This window comes from Equus asinus, chromosome 9 (assembly GCF_041296235.1).
Source record: "Equus asinus isolate D_3611 breed Donkey chromosome 9, EquAss-T2T_v2, whole genome shotgun sequence".
Lineage (NCBI taxonomy): Eukaryota > Metazoa > Chordata > Mammalia > Perissodactyla > Equidae > Equus > Equus asinus.
In genome coordinates, this window is record NC_091798.1 from 12,673,478 (window position 1) to 12,694,263 (window position 20,786).

At 35.8% G+C, this 20,786-nt stretch overlaps 1 protein-coding gene across 9 annotated transcripts in view; it reads right to left on the minus strand.

Moving 5' to 3' along the window:
* Nucleotides 1-20,786, minus strand: part of RANBP17 (RAN binding protein 17) — a 335,940-nt gene that overhangs the window by 281,753 nt on the left and 33,401 nt on the right. For all 9 annotated transcript variants that reach the window (XR_011505729.1, XR_011505728.1, XR_011505727.1 and 6 more), the window contains 5 exons: nt 12,946-13,112; nt 9,978-10,043; nt 5,097-5,201; nt 3,513-3,678; nt 433-506 (listed from right to left, as the gene is read on the minus strand). Coding sequence is in view for 6 of the 9 variants with exons in the window: in XM_044777678.2 (XP_044633613.1) it covers nt 433-506; nt 3,513-3,678; nt 5,097-5,201; nt 9,978-10,043; nt 12,946-13,112 (578 nt within the window). In the remaining 3 variants the exon portion in view is untranslated. The remainder of the gene's footprint in view (nt 1-432; nt 507-3,512; nt 3,679-5,096; nt 5,202-9,977; nt 10,044-12,945; nt 13,113-20,786) is intronic.

Genomic DNA, 20,786 nt, shown 5'->3' on the forward strand with positions numbered 1-20,786 from the left:
TCCTTCTCATTCAGAGATATCTGATGCGGGCTGCCTGGCAAGCCCAAAACATGAAGCCAAGCAGGGCTGGTAAAGAGTGAGAGAGGGTAAGAGAAGGGAAGGTACAGGTAAGCTGGACTACAACTACTTGGCTGAGGCCCAGAAGAAGGGATGGGGACTAAGTAGGGAGGAATATATACTTAGAGGTTGATCTGTGCTCTGGGCAGGAGCTAAACCAAGTTACTGGTTCTGGGCTCATCCGTGAAATGGAATACACAACTATAAACAGAATCTGACAAATAGCTTAAGCAATATAAATCCCAGAAGATGGAAGAATTTCTTGTGAGAGGTAAATCCAATCAAGAACATAAAATTTTTTAAAGTAAATATCTATCACCCTTAGATAAAGATCACAGATACATTTTAATGAAATAATGAATGATTTTTACTTACTAACTGAGATAGTAGTGGTGGAAGTGAATGATACAAATTGAAGAAAAGATCCAACGTTTCTGGTTCCAGGAAAACTGGAAAAAAAAATATTTTCTAATACCATTACTTTCAATTCAGTGATCTTAACATGTTAGTAACACATTATCACACAAACCAAGAACTCCAAGACCTCTGCATGTGGCCACTCTTTCCAATTAGGCTTAATTCTTCTTTAATTCCTAGCTATTTTCCTTTGAAAGGTGAAACAATACAGAGATAGAGATTAATTAGCTACGATGGTCCTTATTTCTATGTAGTATCTATAGTTCTTAGGGGGAGAATCTTCCTACTATTTTCATTTGTATTAAAGTAATGTAAATGTTAAAAAATCCAAATAGTACCAAAAAGTAAACAGTACTGAAAAGTGTATAATAAAAAACAGCTGTACCCTACCCATTTCCAACTACCTTTCAACCCCTAGCTGTATTTACATACAAGCTTCCAAATAACATGCTATATTACTATTTCTTTCTTTGATTGTTTTACTTTAAGACATCAAATGAATTCCCGTTACAGTATGTGAGGTTTTAGCTGTCTAATCACGCACCCCGCCATTCACTCAACCATCCGTCTTCTCTCAAAAATCCACCCACTACTGTAACAATTTGGGATTAAATCAACTCTAAGTGTTTACACTTATTATGACTATGTAAATAATGTTAACAGCTGAGCCAAGGAGCACACTATAATTATATCACATTTCTAATACTCTCTGGATTTCATCATAGCATCTTTTCTGTGCATAGTTGTATATGTATCTGTCAATAATTCTTTTCAAATGCTCTGATGGATTTGTAAAATGTTCTTCACGCCATTTTTCACATGATCAATAGCATCAAATAACCTATCACCTCCATTTTCCTACCCCTACACCTCCCAGAGCCTTCAACTTGGACTGGTTGTTCCTAAATTTGTTATATAATTATCTCCCTTTTATATCCATTCATCGTCATCTTGTGTTGAAGCTCCATTTTTCCAAACCCTGTATCTTCCACATTTTCTTGGCTTGCCTATCAAGTAGCTTCCTGAGAACAAGCACATAAGGGATAAATTTCAGGAAGATTTGCACGTCTGAAAACATCTTAATTCTCTCTTATACTTGATAATTTCAGTCTAGTTTGAAAATAACTTTCCCTCAGAAATCTAAAGATAACACTTCATTGTCTTCTAGCTTCCAGTGCTGCTGTTGAGAAGCCTAATACCATTCTTGATCCCAATCTTTTGCAGATGACTTACTTTTTCTTTCTGGTAGATTTTAGGATCTTCTGTTTATCCTTGCCATTCTGAAATGTCATGATTATGAAGCTAAGTGTATATTTTTTTTTCATTTATTATGCTGGGTGCGTGATGGGACCTTTCAATATGAAAATTTATGTCTCAGCGCTGAGAACTTTTTCGGTATTATTTGTTTACATATGTCTGTTTTTTCTGTCCTCTTTCTCAAATCCACCCACTAATAGTCAGATGTCAGACTTCCTAGTTTCATGCTCTAACATTCTTCTGTTTTTTTCTCCTATCAAATCTCTCCCTGCTTTTTTGTTCTACTTTCTGGGATATTTCCTTATCTTCCAACTCTTTTCTTGAATGTTTTATTTTGGCAACTGTCTTTTCTATTTGGAACACTGTCTGAACTTTCCTTTTTAAAACAATATCCTATTCTTGTTTCAGGGATGTATTACCTTTTCTTATTTCTCTGGCCATATTAATTATATCTTTGTGAAGCTTCTACTTTTCACTTTGTCTCTGTTTCTACCAACTCGTCCCCATTTTTGGGGGAAGGGAGGTGAGGAAGATTGGCCCTGAATCAACATCTCTTGCCAATCTTCCTCTTTTTGCTTGAAGAAGATTGTCACTGAGCTAACACCTGTGTCAATCTTCCTCCATTTTATGTGGGATGCCACCAGAGTGGCCCAACAAATCAGTGCTAGGTCCATGCCCAGGATCCGAACCTGTGAACCCCAGGCCACCAAAGTGGAGTGCACAAACTTAACCACTACACCACCAGACTGGCCCCGTAACGCTTCCCTTTTTTAAAAACTTTTTGAGGTATTTACAGATTCATAAGCAGTTGCAAGAAATAATACAGGGAGACTCCACGTATCCTTTACTCAGTTTTCCCCTAATGGTAAGTTCTTGCAAAACTACAGAACAATATCACAATCAGGAAACCACATTGATACAATCCACCAATCTTATTTAGATGTCTGAGTTTTACATGTACTCGTGTGTGTGTGTACTTAGTCTGTGCAATTTTTATTACATGTGTTGGTTGATGTATTCATTACCACAGTCAAGATACTAAGTCTCTTTTAATTGTTTGTTTTAGTCTCTGACTTCCATATTAGAAGTTTTCACAAAATTATGGTGTTTCTCTACTATATCTGACATCCCTGAATGTGAAACCTCTCCAGATTAATTTCTCAAGGAAAAAAGCTCTGGTTTTAGGAAGTGAAATGGAAGTGCACACAGGAAGAAAGGAGAAAAGGCAGTCACCACGCTGCAAAGGTGGTAGAAAAGATCCTGGGGAATCTGTGCAGAATATGGGCTTTTTACTAGGCCCTTTCAGCTCCATTCCCCACCCTTGACTTCAGGAATACCCTACTGCCATCATCTTCCTGGGACGTGTGAGAGCAAATCAGCTTGCTTTTTCTTGGTATTCCTTTCTATAGGAAATTAAGTTGCCATTCTGCTCTGCTGAATCAATTACTCTATTTCATTCTCTTTATAACTTTGCATCCTCTCGTCTCTGTTTATCTGAAAGTTTAAAACCAGAACTCTTCATTTTCCCTCACAAACCTGTTTTCCTCCTAAAGTAAAGCTGTCTTTTCTTTTTCCCAAAATCAAAATACTGAAGTTACTTTGATATGAACTGAGGAAAACAGATTTCAATATTGGGTAGCAGCAGCTACTATGGGTTACAAATCCATTTGAACTTTTTGATTGCCTAGCAAAAAAGAGAGATAACTGCACATGAAACAATTATATTGCTTAATTCTATGTCCTTTATGCTAACCATGATTCACACTAAACTTTTTTCTTACTTGTTCTCCAGGTTGTTGGAATCTGCACTGTACAAAGATCATCTGCAGATTCATCTGCTGAACTGCCAATGAAGTCAAAGTTAAGGCAGTTGAGAACAAGTTTCAAGACCTGCATTACTAGATTTTGTTGATCTTGATCCTGAAGATTTAAAGGTTTGGCCAACATCTGAAAAAAGTTCAAAGTCAAATAAAACATTATAAAATATGTCAATAAGAAAATTTTTTACTTCAATAATTTAAATAATTCTTCAATGCCAAGTTAAAATTAGAAAAAAAAAAGTTTGCAAAGTTATGATGCATATATTAGAAAAAGTTATAAAATCACTATCAACAAAAATCTACAACAGACTATTTTCAAATTTAATTTTGTAAAATGGGAATAAAAAGTTTCATACTTAACTGCAAATCGTAGGTCACCTTCAAAAGTTGTAAGAGTAACTTTAGGATAAATACTTTACACAACACAAATGCACAAATTCATGGGATTCATTTAGTTCAAAGGTTGCTTGGAACAAGCTAAAAATATAATATTCTTTAAGAAAAAGTGGGGGAACTTCATGCATAAATTATCCATATTTAGTTAACAAAGGTTCCCAAAGCTGTTTAAATGTGGGAGGACACTCACAAGCTTCTGGAGAACAATCCTGACCTCCCAAAATGTCCATTCTGACAACCAGAACAGATTATATCTCCTAGAGATACACTGTGAAATATTTGTGAAGAAAATGATATGAAGTTTAAGATTCTGCTTAAAGAATAACACAAAAAGAAAGTGGTTAGGTAAGGGTAAAGATGAAACAAGACTCGTCATGAGTTGTTACTGCCTAACTGGTTGATGGGTCCAAGTAAGTTCATTATACTATTCCATCTTCTTTTGTATACATTAAAATTTTCCATACTAAAAGAAAAATTTTAAAATAATAGAAGGTCTTTCAGTCTGTCCTAGTGTCGTAGTTATCATGTTACTATAACACAGAACTGAAATAAGTTTCTACCAGTGATTAGTAGAACACACTTTGGGAAATGCTATACTACACCAATTAAAAGCTTAAGCAGCATTATGGAGTCCTGTATTGCAAAAGAACACAATATAATTATAAACTGTACTATCCCTAATGTTCAATAGGGCACTAAGTAGCAAATGGGGAAATGTTATTTCCCAAAGATATTATTAAAATCAACTATCTTAGCTCAACTATGAATAGACATGGATAGTTGATGAATTAGGAAAACTTAGTCATTTTGTTGTTCATCCCCATCCCATTAAAATATGGGCAGGGCAATAAAGAAACTAAATCTCAACTAGCTTCAGCAACAAATAATCTACCGTAGGAAGACGATGAAACTACTACCTAAAGCAAGTTACCAAATTCCCTTTGGATTTTATTATATCCCTAGTAAGTAAAAGTGAATTTTTTGGAAACTCCTACAGATGTGTGCAAATCTACTGTACTTAAATTAAGACAGTCCACAATAACTATTCAAAAGGCAGAATGGGAGTGGTGGGGATTCATTTGAAATTCTTCTGAAACTTAAAATGTCCTAAATATTCTAACTAGGATACTGAATTATTAAATAACTTACCTCTTTTAGAAGAGAGCATGCTAGCACTAAAATATCTTTGAGAGAAGTGTCACGAAATGAGGTAGCTATCTTCCTGTGTTTTGCTGAAGGTCTAGAATAATCAACCTAAAAAGATCAAGATGAATTTATTTAACCAGACATACCAAATAACAAAGCAAAAATTTACCAGGTAAGAAAAGGAATTGAAATAATGATTAAAGAATCATAAAGTATAGAGCTAAAAGAGCTTTTAAAACTCTACTGGGATATGAGCCTTGCTTAAGGGTTACTTAAAGAGTTAACGGCAAAGCCATGGTTAGAACCTAAGTTTCTGGACTGTTCCAATTCAGTGCTCTTTCTACAGACCATAATGATCTCAAAATTAAAAACCATAATTGATCATAGAACTTTCAGAGGCAATATAGACACAGATTATAAAATAATAGATAGATACTAAGACTATCAACTCCTGAACCATGCACCATATTTCACATTAGGCAAGTAACAACTTTCCTGTTCCTCAGACTCCAGCTATAAAATGAGAAACCTCTAAGATAATCTTCAAATCCTAACTTTTGTGAACCAAACTGAATCAGTTACAGAAAAATTCTTCTCATATGAAAGTGATATTCCTATATACACCAGATATGTCGTTGGTTGATATAGCCTCATTCTAAAAAGAAAGCAAGTCAGAAATTATAATCAGAAATCTGATTTATTACATATGCAATAGTATATTCCCCTCTGAATATTTTATTGGTTAATGATAAATAATTTTTAAGACTAAACTTACTAAGGCTAGTTCTTGAGCCTCTAATCTAAATTATAAGGTCAAAACTATACTATCAATACCACTAATATTTCCATTTATCAATAGGAAACAGCAAACAAAGCTGAAGTCTGATACCCAAATGATTAGTAACACCATGGGCTACAGTGGCTGTAGCATTCCTTTTGCTATTTGGAAGAAGAAAATAGGCCATTTTCCTTGCTAATGTTTATAGATTTGAAAAAAGCAGGGACCTCAAAATTGATGATCTGACACTCCCTAAGCTCCATCACATAATTTAGACTCAAATGCCATGTTTACTTATAGAAACATGAAACATAACAGAAGTTCAAAGTGATTACAGAAAGTAGTTACTGGGCCAGCCCAGTGGCGCAGCGGTTAAGTGTGCACATTCCGCTTCAGTGGCCTGGGGTTCGCTGGTTCGGATCCCAGGTGCAGACAGGCACTGAGTGGCAAGCCATGCTGTGGTAGGCGTCCCACGTATAAAGTAGAGGAAGATGGGCATGGATGTTAGCTCAGGGCCAGTCTTCCTCAGCAAAAAGAGGAGGATTGGCAGCAGTTAGCTCAAAACCGAAAAAAAAAAAAAAACAAAGTAGTTACTGGAATCTGTGTCCAATATGTAAGATTCACAACAGCATTTCCAGCATTCCTCCCTTCTTTCAAATCAAACTTCAGTCTCTCTCTCCTATAATACTTGCATCAATATATAAAAAAAAATTCTCCTTAATTAATACAAACAAGAACATAAGCACTATAATCAAAATTTTTGAAGTACTCTTGACGTATTATTTCACTTAATCCTCAAAACTAACCTGTGAAATATATGTTATCCTCTTTCTTCACATGAGAAAATTAAAGTTTACAGGCACACTATCTTAGACCAACCTCTCAATACCACCATATCATTAACACAGAGAGAACTCTGGGTTCATTGAGCACTACTACATACTAGGCCTTGTGCTAGTAGCTTATCTTTTTCTTTCTTTCTTTTTTTTCTTTTTGGTGAGGAAGATTGGCCCTGAGCTAACATCTGTTGCCAATCTTTCTAATTCTGCTTGAGGAAGATTGTAGCTGAACTAACATCTGTGCCAATCTTTCTCTATTTTGTGTGTGGGACACCACCACAGCATGGCTTGATGAGCAGTGTGTAAGTCCACGCTGGGGATCCAAACCCACAAACCCCAAGCCACCAAAGCAGAGCACACAAACTTTACCACCACACCAGCAAGCCAGCTCCACGCTTATCTAATCTCAATGTGACCCAAGAAGGTATCATTCTCACTTTACAGACAGTGATACATAAGTTAAAGATGTTAAGAAGTTTGTACAAAGTAGTAAGCAATAGAGCTAAAATACAAATCCAGGTCTTATTTCAAAGTTATCTTCAAGACCTACATGCTTATTTTACTTGGGTTACTTGGGAGGGATTGTGCTCCCATTTTCTACTGCATGCCTGTGCCTCTATCATGCAGGCAAAGGATACTTTTACTTCTTGATGATTATATATTGAATATACTCCAGGAACGATAGACTTGGCTTCTAAAAAAAGCAGGATAACATACAATTCTCTTAACTTCTAGGAAACCTCAAGTTTAGATCTTCTTCTTAAAAGATACATCCTGTTATTGACACTACATGAATGTATCTGGCTCACATTTGACAACTATAATATTTGATTTTCACCATGCGTTGTAGATCTCCCCACTGCCTGGTTTGGAAGTACTTAAGAAATGCTGGTTGAAACTGTAAACGCCATAAAATTAGGCTGAGTAAAATGTCTCCACAGAAGCCATAGATTCTTCACCACACAAAGCCAAAATTACACTTTAGACCTTGGAACTTTTTCAAAAGGCCCTTGGTTCTATACAAGATAAGCCTGGAACATCTTATGCCAGAAAGTAAGAAAACGTTCAAAGAACAGTGAGTAAATGTCAAATGGACATAGAAGCTAGCTTGAAAGGGTTCCTACTGGCCAAATCTGGGAAAATTTGAACATCAAAATATAACGTTAGTAACAAATTATAACCTATTAAATAAAATAGGAGACCAGGAATCCATACTGATATAAATAAACAAATAAATGGAAAGTTTGAAGAGGAATGGAGTGTTTTCAGAGTCTTAAAGTACCTCTCCACAAAAATTTTATTATTTACAAAGGGAAATAATAAATCTACAATTGGAAAAGCCTGGTAGAGACAATCTTGATCAAGTGATCAAAGTGAACATCATTAGTAATGTAACAAATCAAATCATGTGCTTCCTGATAGAAGGCAATGAGAAGACCACAGTATCACTTCTCTGATATTCCTCACAAGTACGAATGATCTGAATCCAATAATGAAGAAACATCAGACAAACCCAAATTAAGAGAGATTTTACAAAACTGACCTGTAATCTTCACAGTGTCAAGGTGATAAAAGACAAAGAAAGATTGAGAAATTTTTCCAAGTTAATGGAGACTAATAAAACATGTCAAATAAATGAGATGCACAACTCTAAACTGGTCCCTTTCTGGGACAAATCATGAAACTCAAACGGAGTACGAGGATAACAGAATATGTCAGTGTTAACTTTCTGATTTAATAGCTGTATTGTGGTTATGAAGGAGAACTTCCTTACATGTAGGAAATACACTAAAGTATTGTGGGATCATGTGGGCAACTTAGTATTAAATTGTTGAGGGAAAAAAACTTCTTTGTGTTGTACTCTGAACTTTTCTGTAAACGTTAAGATAGTCAATTTTACAAAAACCAACTCAGTTGCTCTCTGAATCCCACTTTTACTAGAACTGCAAATTACAGGGTCTTGTCTCAGTAACAATCTAAACACAGCAAATCTCACTATCAGGGTCGTCTATATTCCTCTTATGCTATGAAGTAGGAAATGCAAAAAGAATGCTAGTTTTAAGATTAGCAAAAAGTGGATAGTTGTGTAAGCTAGATGACGTATATGGGATTGTTGTACTATTTTCTTCACTTTCATGAGTTAAAATATTAATACGAAAGTTATTTTTAAATATATTGCTTTAAAAGGAAAGCTACAGTTCTTCAGAAATATTATAGAGGCTAATAGGATTAGCCAAAGTCCTTGTCATAACATCCCTGCTAACACACTAACTCTGTTCCAGCTGCTATTTTACTAGTCCTAGAGATACATACACACACGCTGGCATACATCCATAAAGTGAGAAATCTTTACACGCTCTGGAGTGGAGGAGTTGGGGAGGTGATGGCTGCGGTAAGTTAAGAGATCACTTTAAATTTCAGAAATCCTTCCAGTAAATCTAGAAATATTTTCTAATTCCTGAATGAACACAAATAGAAAATAGTTATTTTGGGTGATTTTTTAACGCACAGGAACTATGTTGTCACTCCAAAGGGAGCTGGCTGGCAAGTGCTCCTGGGTATACAAGCTAAGCTCACTCTCTCTTTCTCTGTAAACACACACACACGAACACAGACCATTCAAGATGATGACAGTTTTTAAATATCAACAGTACATTCTCTTTTATTGTGACATTATTCCACATAGACCTCAACTTTCTGCTTTTGTTCTGTTTAGGACCATGTTAAGTACAAAAGTGAACAGGAGGAGGTGACGATGCGCTCAGCTGCTGAGCTCATAAAGGCACTGTTGGGGGGGAGTTGCAGCTTCTGAAAACTCTTGTACAGGGTGAAAATCCATGCCAGCAAGTGGCAAAGTGTACAGTAGCCTGTTCTTTCATGAGTCCTACTGTGTACCCATTGTTGAGAATCAATTCACGAAACTGCTTCTTTTATTTGTAAGTGAATAAAGGTTTGTTTCTCTTTTGCATATTATTTATTTCTTATGGTTAGTATATTACTCTATACACAGAGGACAAAAGGACAATTCCCCAATTGCCATGGAGCAAGGACCATGTCTAATTCTCTATTCTTTGTAGTACTTTATACTATTGCTGTTATTTTCAATAATAATGAAAGTGTTCCAAAACTTAATTATCCCATTAATAAAAGACACAAATTTAAAAAAAGACTTGATTATTCAGTTTTATGCCACACAAAGAGGATTTTACATCAAAGAAACAGCATTACTTTGCAAACGTCATGTCACCATTAGATGGAAAGGCTTACCAGGTTCATTTCCTGAGTCAATTCTGAAAGGATTATTACTCCTATTATGCAGTGTTCCACAGTACCCTGTGAAGAAAATAACCAAGTTTAGCCTAAGTAGAGACATATGATTGGTTCTCAATGTGTAAACCAGGTAATATTTACAAGTAATTAAATACTGAAACATCACATTTTCTTAACAATATATCTATTAAAATATGGAGGAAAAAATCACTATGAGGTCCACAAACAAAAAGAATTTGAAGTTCATATTTTGAAGGATGAATTCAGGTATACAGAGTTGAGTGGGTAAAAAAGCTCACCTAACCTCAGAACTGCAGAATACTCTACAAAATGTTTTCAGCACCTAGGACTTATCATAAACTAAATCTAAAATTACAAGAGTTTAGTTTAATACTTTTCATAAGACCATGAATAAGAATGAACAAAAAATGCTTTCTAGCTTTATAAATTTGCTTGAAGGTTACTGAGAAAGTTGCATTCGATAAATAATTAATAGCTTAGGAATTAATTTCTCTCAATCTAATAGCAGATAAGATCACTTAGGCCCTTTTAATATTTCTTAATAGTACATGTATATGCATTTATTATGTATGTATAATGAAGGCATCTAAAGTGCCCAATGCACTGGGGTAAATACATGACTACTATCAACATGGTATACAATTTCATAGCCTCTATAATGTTTTTAATTTAATCAACTTCCAATTTAATCTCAAAAACTTCCTTCAAATCAAAATTCAGATTTTATATGCACATTACTAATAAATTACCCCATTGCAAAACCACACTGGAAGTAGGGAAATAATAAATGTAACATCCAATTACAGTGTAATCATAAAAAAAGGCACAAATACAGACGATATACTTTTCAAGTCTTAATTTTATAGTTGGTCATTCCTTCTAATGATCACAGAATTTCACTACCACTGGGTCACTAGGTGTAATTAAGTTCAAATTATCTCAGAATAAAAAATAAAAGAAACGTCTGCCCCTGGGGAGAATCTGAGCTGTTTGAACTGAGCTAGACATTTCCTATTAATGAAGCATCCATCCTCTGTGGCCACCAGGCCAACGCTCCTCAAAGTGTGGTTCCTGACCAACTGCTGGCCCATGAATCTCCTGGTGGTCTGCAAACTCGCTTCTAATCAGAGAATGGTACTGGTCCCTGACAAAATAGTTTGCACCAGAATATAAAACAGCTAATTCACTAAGTACACTTTAGTTCAGCTGTCATTTTTTTCATAGGAAGTCTTTCTCAGTACAGGAAGCACCACATTGATTGTTATTTTGACATAAACTCCTTATCTCGTTGTGGACCAGCAATTTGAACATCACTGCCGTAGATGACAGTAAGATCTCCTGGGTATGTATATAGCAAGGAGGCACATAAATGTTAGGAATGTGGCAGCAATAAGGCTTCAACAGGAAAGAAAATAAAACTTCAGGCCATTAAAGTTTAACAAATTTAAAGTAATTTTTAGTACAAAATTTAGAGAAGCTGCTAATACCCAAAGGAACCATGTGGTCTTATTTTAGAGTACCACAACATTAAAGTCAATTGTCTTTCTCATAACTCAAGATTAGGTTAATTCATATCCCAGAAAGCAAATGCTTTCTTTGTGATACTAAAGTAAACTCTGAAAACATTTTCTGTTTCTTCTGGTCTTCCAAAACCAACTAAAGCCCAACTTAAGCTCAACTTACCAGTCACTGAAAAGGGAGCTTGAGAACTGTTAGCCAACAAGAATGATTTCATTCCATTCAGTTTTTAACCTTGAGTTTATTTTCAAAGAACTCTGAAGTCTATTCTTGTCTACACTAGTGATTCTTGATGAGCTGTGTGCAATCTTAGTAAATGATAAGAGAGGGGTGCTTAGTAAATGATGCGAGACAACTCTCAAGTGAGAAACTCATCTGTCTCTGAACAAACTATCCCTCGGTCCCAGGGCAGATCTCCTCAGGGCCGAAAGTACACTTACTCCTGTGAGGTTTTAGATGATCAAATATGTGCTAACCAGAGTTTCAACAATATTAATAAAAAAGCAGTATAGTCTAGTATTTTATATTCTGAGGTTTCCAGCACTGCACTATATGACGGAGTTACATCTTACACAGGGATTAAATTTTAAAGTTACTGTATAATAAATAAAATCTCAGAAAGTCCAAATTGCCCCTAATTGCCAATAAACCAATACTTAATCATCTCTCAATCCAAACTGCCAATTTTTCTTTGAGAATTATAACAGCTCACTGCTTCTTCAGCAGAGCACCAGCTAAAGTACTTTTCTTGCAATTAGGGATAATGTTTGTATGAAAAAGTGTATCTTTAAATATCACAAAAGGCATACAGGAACAGGAAACAGCAGATTTAGATTTCTTATACCACACCCCAGGACATATAATACTGTGTGGAAGCCCAAGTGGAATCACTGGCACAATTTAGTGTTCTCTCTTTTTTTTTTTTTTCCAGTCCAAACACCTGAATTTGTGTAGTTAAATGTGCATATGCTGTAACTTTAACCACTTAGGTTGAAAACATTCTTGAGATACAGTCAATGTGGTACAATGTAAAAATTAAATATATATATATATCTTCAGTTATAAAACTTTTTGAAGTACTAGCTCTATGCTTAACTAAGTCACTGTGCAATCTTATGCAAATTACTTAATTTTTCTAAGCCTGGGTTTTCTCATTTACAAAATGAAATCCACTTCTCAGAGATGCTATGAGCATTAAATTAGAAAATACATGGAAAATATACACATGTTTTGTATACACGTAATACACAGACACATTAGAAATACAGATATACACATATACATACACAGTGCACAGACACATGCCAGAAATAACATATTTTTGAAATTAGAAAACATCATAATTTGCATTCTTCTGGTCTAGAAATTATAAAATGGCATGATAAACACCTAGTGATGTTCTAATAACGTAACAATGCCTTCTTACCTGAAGAAACTTCTTCACGTCAGCGATAATTTCTCTGAAGATAAACTGGTCTTTCTGAACCTCAAACCACCCCAATTTAGTGATTTTAGCAATGACTTGAATCAGAGCTTGGATGACAAAAGGAGCCAGTTTGGGTTGCGATGCCACATAATTAAGAATGTAGTTTCCTGTAAGAAAATAATCTATGATCATTTAGACTTTACAGTAACATAATGTGAATCATGTGAAGAAAAACAGGTGGTGATGGCATGTTCTTTGACAAAAAGTTAACCCCTTTCTCCAAGATAGGTACTTACTTATATACAGTCATGTCCCACGTAACAATGTTTCAGTCAATGATGAACCACCTATATGACGGTAGTCCCATAAGATTAGTACCACATAGCCTAGGTGTTTAGTAGGCTATACCATCTAGGTTTGTATAAGTACACTCTGTGATGTTTGCACAACGATGACATCGTCTAAAGACATTTCTCAGAACATATCCCTGTCGTTAAGTGTTATCAGTTCTGCTATAAGGCTTATTTTGAAAAGCAAATTTGTTCCAATTCACTTGATATATTAGGGGATAATTTGAGCATAATGAGAATGTCACTTTTGTTTTTGCATGATTTCACATAGAAAAAAATTCTAAGTGAATACAGAAAATGAAACCAGGCCAAATGAACCAAGCAATATAAAAAAAGGCATATACCACAAACCTCTACTAGCTATCTCACTTCAGCTGGTATGTTCCTAGCCTCACCCATTTCTATCTGGTGTTATAATTTTTTATCTTATCTCAGATCACCTTCCTTCTACCACTTTATAACACAGAAACTGCAACCCTTCTGAAACACAGTTCCACAAACAAACTCCAGGGCTTCTTCAAAATAAAATGTCATATTTATTCTACAATTATATATTTCTTAACCATTTAATGTATAAAACTCTACTATGCCTTTTATAAGATTTCTTTTTTGAATGTGTCACTGACAAGGTGTTTGAATTTTATTTTCATAATGCCATTTCTCCCATAAGCCCTGTGGTTTTACTGCATAACATTGTATAGCACAGTCACTTTTAGGAATAAATATGTCATGTTATAGCAAAACAGACTGTACATTATCCTGTGTAAGTGGCATAAAAAATACAAATAGTACAATATGATAAAATAAGCATATAAATTAAAGAAAGTATGAATAGAACAGTAAAGTAAAGCTTAAAGTTAATATAGCAGAATCATTAAAAGTGGGTAGCAAATTCAGTTATGAGGTTCCTAGCACACTGTAATTGAGGTCAGGTAACAAATATGTCACAAAGTCTATCAGAAAAATAAAAGAAAAAATATTTTAAATAGGAAAAGATCCCCTTTTTACTCTGGACCCCAAAGGCCAGCATGGCATTTGGGAAAATAGTGAAGAAAAGGTAAACATCTCAATATTTAACTAAAAATAGCCTTAATGGAAACAACTCAAAAATCCAAGAAAGCTTTCAACAGTTGTTCTTGACAAATGTAGTAAGATTCTTGACATTAAAAAAAGAGTTCTCAGAGTGACGTCAGCATCATGCTGGAGTGAACTTGCCCGGGACTCTCTCCCCTCCAACATACAACAGAAAGGAGCAACCATATTCCAACAGAAAATACCCTAAAAGCACAAAAGTCCTCGGAGTGTCACGGCAGTCACACAAAAGAAGGTGGACAGGCTGGAGCCCCCCTCGGAGGAACTGGAACAGGTTAAGAGAGATCTTTGCTCCTTCCCCTAAAGACTGCGGTCACTGCTGTGTGAGGCTCCGAGAGGGAAGGAGTGGGGGAGCGGTTGAGCGTCCACAGGATCACCCAGGACTCCCTAGGGCCCTTGCAGCCTAGAGGGAAGCCCTCTAATGGGGCGAAAGCTTTCACCCAGTGTGACCTCATCAAACCAAGACCCCAGGAAACCAGAGAACGAGAGCTGATCGGGAAACCTGAGGTTGCACACAGGAGAAAGCACCCCTCCCCCAGCCCATGCCAATGCCATCTTGGCTGAAGGCAAGGGCTCAGAATACACGGCTCTCGACCCCCATCCAGTGCCGATAGGCTGTAACTGCAACTGAATAACATCACAATGGGAAAGCCCCATCCTTCCAACATCAGGCCAGAGAGAAAACGATAAATACCCAGAACTCAGTCCTGAGGACACAGAAATAAGTAAACTAAACAACAATGAATTCAAAATACATATCATCAAAAAACTCAAGGAGGTAAAAGAAAATATAGAGAAACAATTCAAAGAGTTCAGGAGCTACTTCACAAAAGAGATTGAAACTATAAAGAAGAATCAATCAGAAATATTAGAGATGAAAGACACAATGGAACAGATAAAACAAAATACGAATTCCCTGAATGCTCATGTGGACACCATAGAGGAGCGAATCAGCATAACTGAAGATAGACAGGTTGAAACGCTCCAGACAGAGAAGGAGAGAGAACCAAGACTAAAAAGAAATTAAGAAAGTCTCCGAGAAATATCCAAATCAATGAGGAAATGCAACATAAGGATTATGGGTATTCAAGAATGTAAAGAGGAGAATAGAGCAGAAAGCGTGCTCAAAGAAATAATAGCAGAGAACTTCCCAAATCTAGGGAATGAGAGAGAAATGTGTGGAGGAAACTTTCAGATCTCCTAGATTTTGTCAACGTAAAAAGACCTACTGCAAGGCATATAGCAGTAAAACTGCCAAAAATGAATGACAAACAAAGAATACTCAGCGCAACAAGGCAGAAGAAAATAACCGACAAAGGAACCCCTATCAGACTTTCAGCAGATTTCTCTGCAGAAACGTTAAAAGCTAGGAGAGAATGGAATGACATATTCAAAACTTTAAAAGATAAAAGTCTACAGCCAAGAATACTCTATCCAGCAAATACATCCTTCAGATATGAGGGAGAAATTAAATCTTTCCCAGACAAACAAAAGCTAAGGGACTTCATAGCCACGAGACCTCCCCTACAAGAAATCCTCAGGAAGGCCCTCATATCTGAAAAAGAAAAAAAGGGAGAAAGAGGTCACAAAACAGAGTAAGGAGACAGATAGACAGAACCAGAATAGGATAACAAATATTCAAGTATAGCATTAGGCTAAAGGGAAGGAAAACACCAAAAACAAAGACCATCTTGTCACTTTAACCATAAACTCTCAACACAAGTTGGAATAAGAGATAAGAATAATAACTTAGGAGGAGAGGAGAAGAGGGACTGAATCAGTTTAGACTAAGGAAATAAGACGCCATCAGAAAATGGACTAAGTTATGCACAAGATTCTGAATACAAACTTTAGAGTAGCCACTAAACCACTAAAGAAGGCACTAAAGAAGCAGAACAGAGACACAAAAAATAAATAAGGAAAAACCAAAGAAAAACATCATAAAAAACTGCATAATTCAATGGGTAGGCCAAAACACACAGGACAAAAAAACTAAGGAAATGCAGGAAAATCAGAACATGAGTGACATAATGACATCATTAAGCCCTAATACGTCAATAATCACCCTCAATGTAAACGGAGTGAACTCTTCAATAAAAAGACACAGAGTGGCAAGATGGATTAAAGAACAAGATCCAACAATTTGTTGTCTCCAGGAAACACATCTAAGCTCCAATGACAAATACAGGCTCCGAGTGCAGGGGTAGAAGACAATACTCCAAGCTAATGGCAAACAAAAGAAAGCAGGTGTTGTGATACTTATATCGGACAAAGTAGCCTTCAAGATAAGGCAGGTAAAGAGAGACAAAGAGGGGTAAAAAACTATATGCCAACAAAATGCATAACCTAGAGGAAATGGATAAATTCTTAGACTCTTACAATCTCCCAAAGCTGAGTCAATAAGAAACAGAGAACCTGAAAAGACCAATCACAAGGAAAGAGATTGAAACAGCAATCAAAAGCATCCCAAAGAATAAAACTCCAGGACCAGACGGCTTTCCTGGGGAATTCTACCAAACTTTCAGAGAGGATTTAATACCTATCTTTTTCAAGCTATTCCGAAAAATTAGGGAAGATGGAACACTTCCTAACACATTCTATGAGGCCAGCATCACGCTGATACCAAAGCCTGACAAGGACACCACGAAAAAGGAGAACTACAGGCCAATATCGCTGATGAACATAGATGCAAAAATTCTCAACAAAATTTTGGCAACCAGAATTCAGCAATTCATCAAAAGAATCATACATCACAATCAAGTGAGATTCATACCAGGAACACAGGGATGATTCAACAGCTACAAATCAATCAACATGATACACCGCATCAACAAACTGAGGAACAAAAACCACATGATCATCTCAATAAATGCAGAGAAAGCATTTGACAAGATCCAACAGCCATTTATGATGAAAACTCTTAACAAAATGGGGACAGAAGGAAATTACTTTAACATAATAAAGGCCACAAATGACAAACCCACAGCCAACATGATACTCAATGGGCAAAAACTGAGCACCATCCCTCTGAGAACAGGAACAAGACAAGGATGTCCACTATCACCACTCTTGTTCAACATAGTACTGGAGGTTTTGGCCAGAGCAATTAGGCAAGAGAAAGGAATAAAAGGAATCCAAATAGGCAGTGAAGAAGTGAAACTCTCCCTGTTTGCAGAAGACATGATCTTATATATAGAAAACTCAAAAAATCCATTGGAAAACTAATAGAAATAATTAACCACAGTAAAGTTGCAGGGTATAGAGTTAACTTACAAAAATCAGTTGCTTTTCTATACTCCAATAACGAACTTACAGAAAGAGAACTCAAGAATATAAATCCACTTGCAATCGCAACTAAAAATACAAAGTACCTAGGAATAAATTTAACCAAGAACATGAAGCATTTATACAATGCAAACTATAAGACACTACTGAGAGAAATTGATAATGACTTAAAGAGATGGAAAGAGATTCCTTGCTCATGGATTGGAAGAATAAACATAGTTAAAATGTCCATACTACCCAAAGCAATCTACAGATTCAATGCAATCCCTATCAGAATCCCAATGACATTCTTCACAGAACTAGAGCAAAGAATGCTAAAATTCATATGGGGCAATCAAAGACCCTGAATTGCTAAGGCAATCCTGAGAACAAAGAACAAAGCTGGAGGCATCACAGTCCCTGACTTCAAAATATACTACAAAGCCATACTGACCAAAATGGCATGGTACTGGTACAAAAACAGGCACACAGATCAATGGAACAGAACCGAAAGCCCAGAAATAAAACCTCACATCAACTCACAGCTAATCATCAACAAAGATGCAAAGAACATACAATGGAGAAAAGACAGTCTCTTCAATAAATGGTGTTGGGAAAACTGGACAGCCACATGCAAAAGAATGAAGGTAGACCACTATCTTACACCATACACAAAAATAAACTCAAAATGGATTAAAGACTTGAAGATACATCCTGAAACTATAAAACTCCTGGAAGATAATATTGCCAGTACACTCTTTGACATTGAACTAAAAAGGATATTTTCAAATACCATGTTCTCTCAGACAAGGGAAACAAAAGAAAGAATAAACAAGTGGGAATTCATCAGACTAAAGAGCTTCTGCAATGCAAATGAAACTAGGATCAAAACAAAGAGACAACCCACCAACTGGCAGAAAATATTTGCAAAACCATACATCTGACAAGGCGTTAATCTCCGTAATATATAAGGAATTCACCCAAATGAACAATAAGAAAGCAAACAATCCGATCAAAAAGTGGGCAGAGGAGATGAACAGACATTTTTCCAAAGAAGATATACAGATAGCCAATAAACACAGGAAAAGATGTTTAACATCACTAATCACCAGGGAAATGCAAATCAAAACTACACTAAGATACCACCTTACATCTGTTAAAATGGCTATAATCACTAAGACTAAAAATAACAAATGTTGGAGAAGGTGTGGAGAGAAGGGAACCCTCACACACTGCTGGTGGGAATGCAAACTGGTGCAACCACTATGGAAAACAGTATGGAGATTACTCAAGAAACTAAAAATGGAACTACCATATGACCCAGCTATCCCACTACTGGGTATCTACCCAAACAATTTGAAATCAACAATCTAAAGTAGCATATGCACCCCTATGTTCATTGCAGCACTATTCACAATAGCCAAGACATGGAAGCAACCCAAGTGCCCATCGACCAATGACTGGATAAAGAAAAAAAGACAAATTCATATTCGCAATAACATGGAAGGATCTGGAGGAAATTATGCTAAGTGAAATAAGCCAGTCTGAGAAAGACAAACACCAGATGATTTCACTCATGTGGAATATAAACAAGTACTGAGACAAAGAAAACCGTTCAGTGGTTACCAGCGGAAGGAACGGGGTGAAGGGCAGCACTTATGTGGTGACAGTCAAGAAATAATATACGATTGAAATCTCACATTGATGTAAACTATTATGAACTCAATTTTTAAAAAAAAGTTCTCATGATTAGCATAATTCAACCTTAATTTTTATTAAGCCTAAAATTATGTAGTTATACAAATAAAAAATACCATAAAACATATATTTTTTAAAAACCACAGATTTTCCTAGCATTAAGACAAATCTGAAAGAGGTTTCTCCTATGGATTATAGTAATATGGTTCTCCTAAGCTTCATTACATGTAATCTTTTATTTCAATAACAAAACTTAAGAAGATCATGCCACTTCCTAAAAGAAAATCTGGTTTACAGTCATGCACCACATAACATTTTGGTCAATGATGGACTGCATATACGACAGTGGTCTCATAAGATCAGTACCAGACAGCCTAGGTGAGAAGTAGGCTATACCATCCAGAATTGTGTAAGTATGTTATGATGTTCACACAATGACAAAATTGCCTAATGACACATTTCTCAGAACATATCCCCATCGTTAAGCAACGCACGACTGTATTTATTTCAATTGTTTGTATTTTTAATATCTTGAAAAATTTTAACCTGGAGGGAAAGTGCAGAATCCATATGTGGGTAGGGATAACCACTAGAAGAGTAATCTCAAAGTAATAAAACAATGAAATGGGAGACAAACCAAGTTTCACATTTAAGCTAGGTACCAATAAGCACACCCTCCTAGACTGCCCGAGCAAAGGCATCAGCTAATAAGTTTATTATCTAAGGCAGAAAAGAATTTAATAGACAATATTTCTGTCATTTTAGTTGAATATTTTACATAAGATATTCACGTTATGCTGTTTCCATGAACTATAATACTGTTCCAGTTTAGTAAGCACAAATGATACCAATCAAGTAAAACAACAACAATCTCCTCATCACCAGGCCCAAGAAAATAGGGAAAAGTCATGCCAAAAAGAACATGAAATGTTCAGGAAGACACAGAGGAGAATGAAATAAAACAGCTGGAAAAAGTTCTAGACAAACGTTAAAAGAAGTTGGAAAGCTATGCACTAGAGGCTGAGTGTCAAATGCCCAGGTGACAGTTAACAGTATTCAGCATTTAAGAAGCATGTTAGAAGTTAAAAGTGCTTCACAGAAAATACCTTACATAGCTCTCATAGCAACGTGAAGATACTACTATATTACTATTACTATTATTCTATTTCTTAGCCAAAAAATATGAAGGTCAAAGAGATGAAATGACTTGTCACAATGGCCAAACTGGGACTCTGAGTGAGGCTGTTTTGTTTGTTTTTAGTTTGTTTGCTGCTTTCAAATACCAGCAAAACCATATATTTTAGTAATAATTAGTAATTCAAAACTCTACTAAGTCCAAACCTGTAGACAGTCTTTTGAAGCTTAATACCACCAGACTGATACTTTAGGTACTACAAATTGTGGGAACTTAATATGAAATAGTATTTTACTAATTTA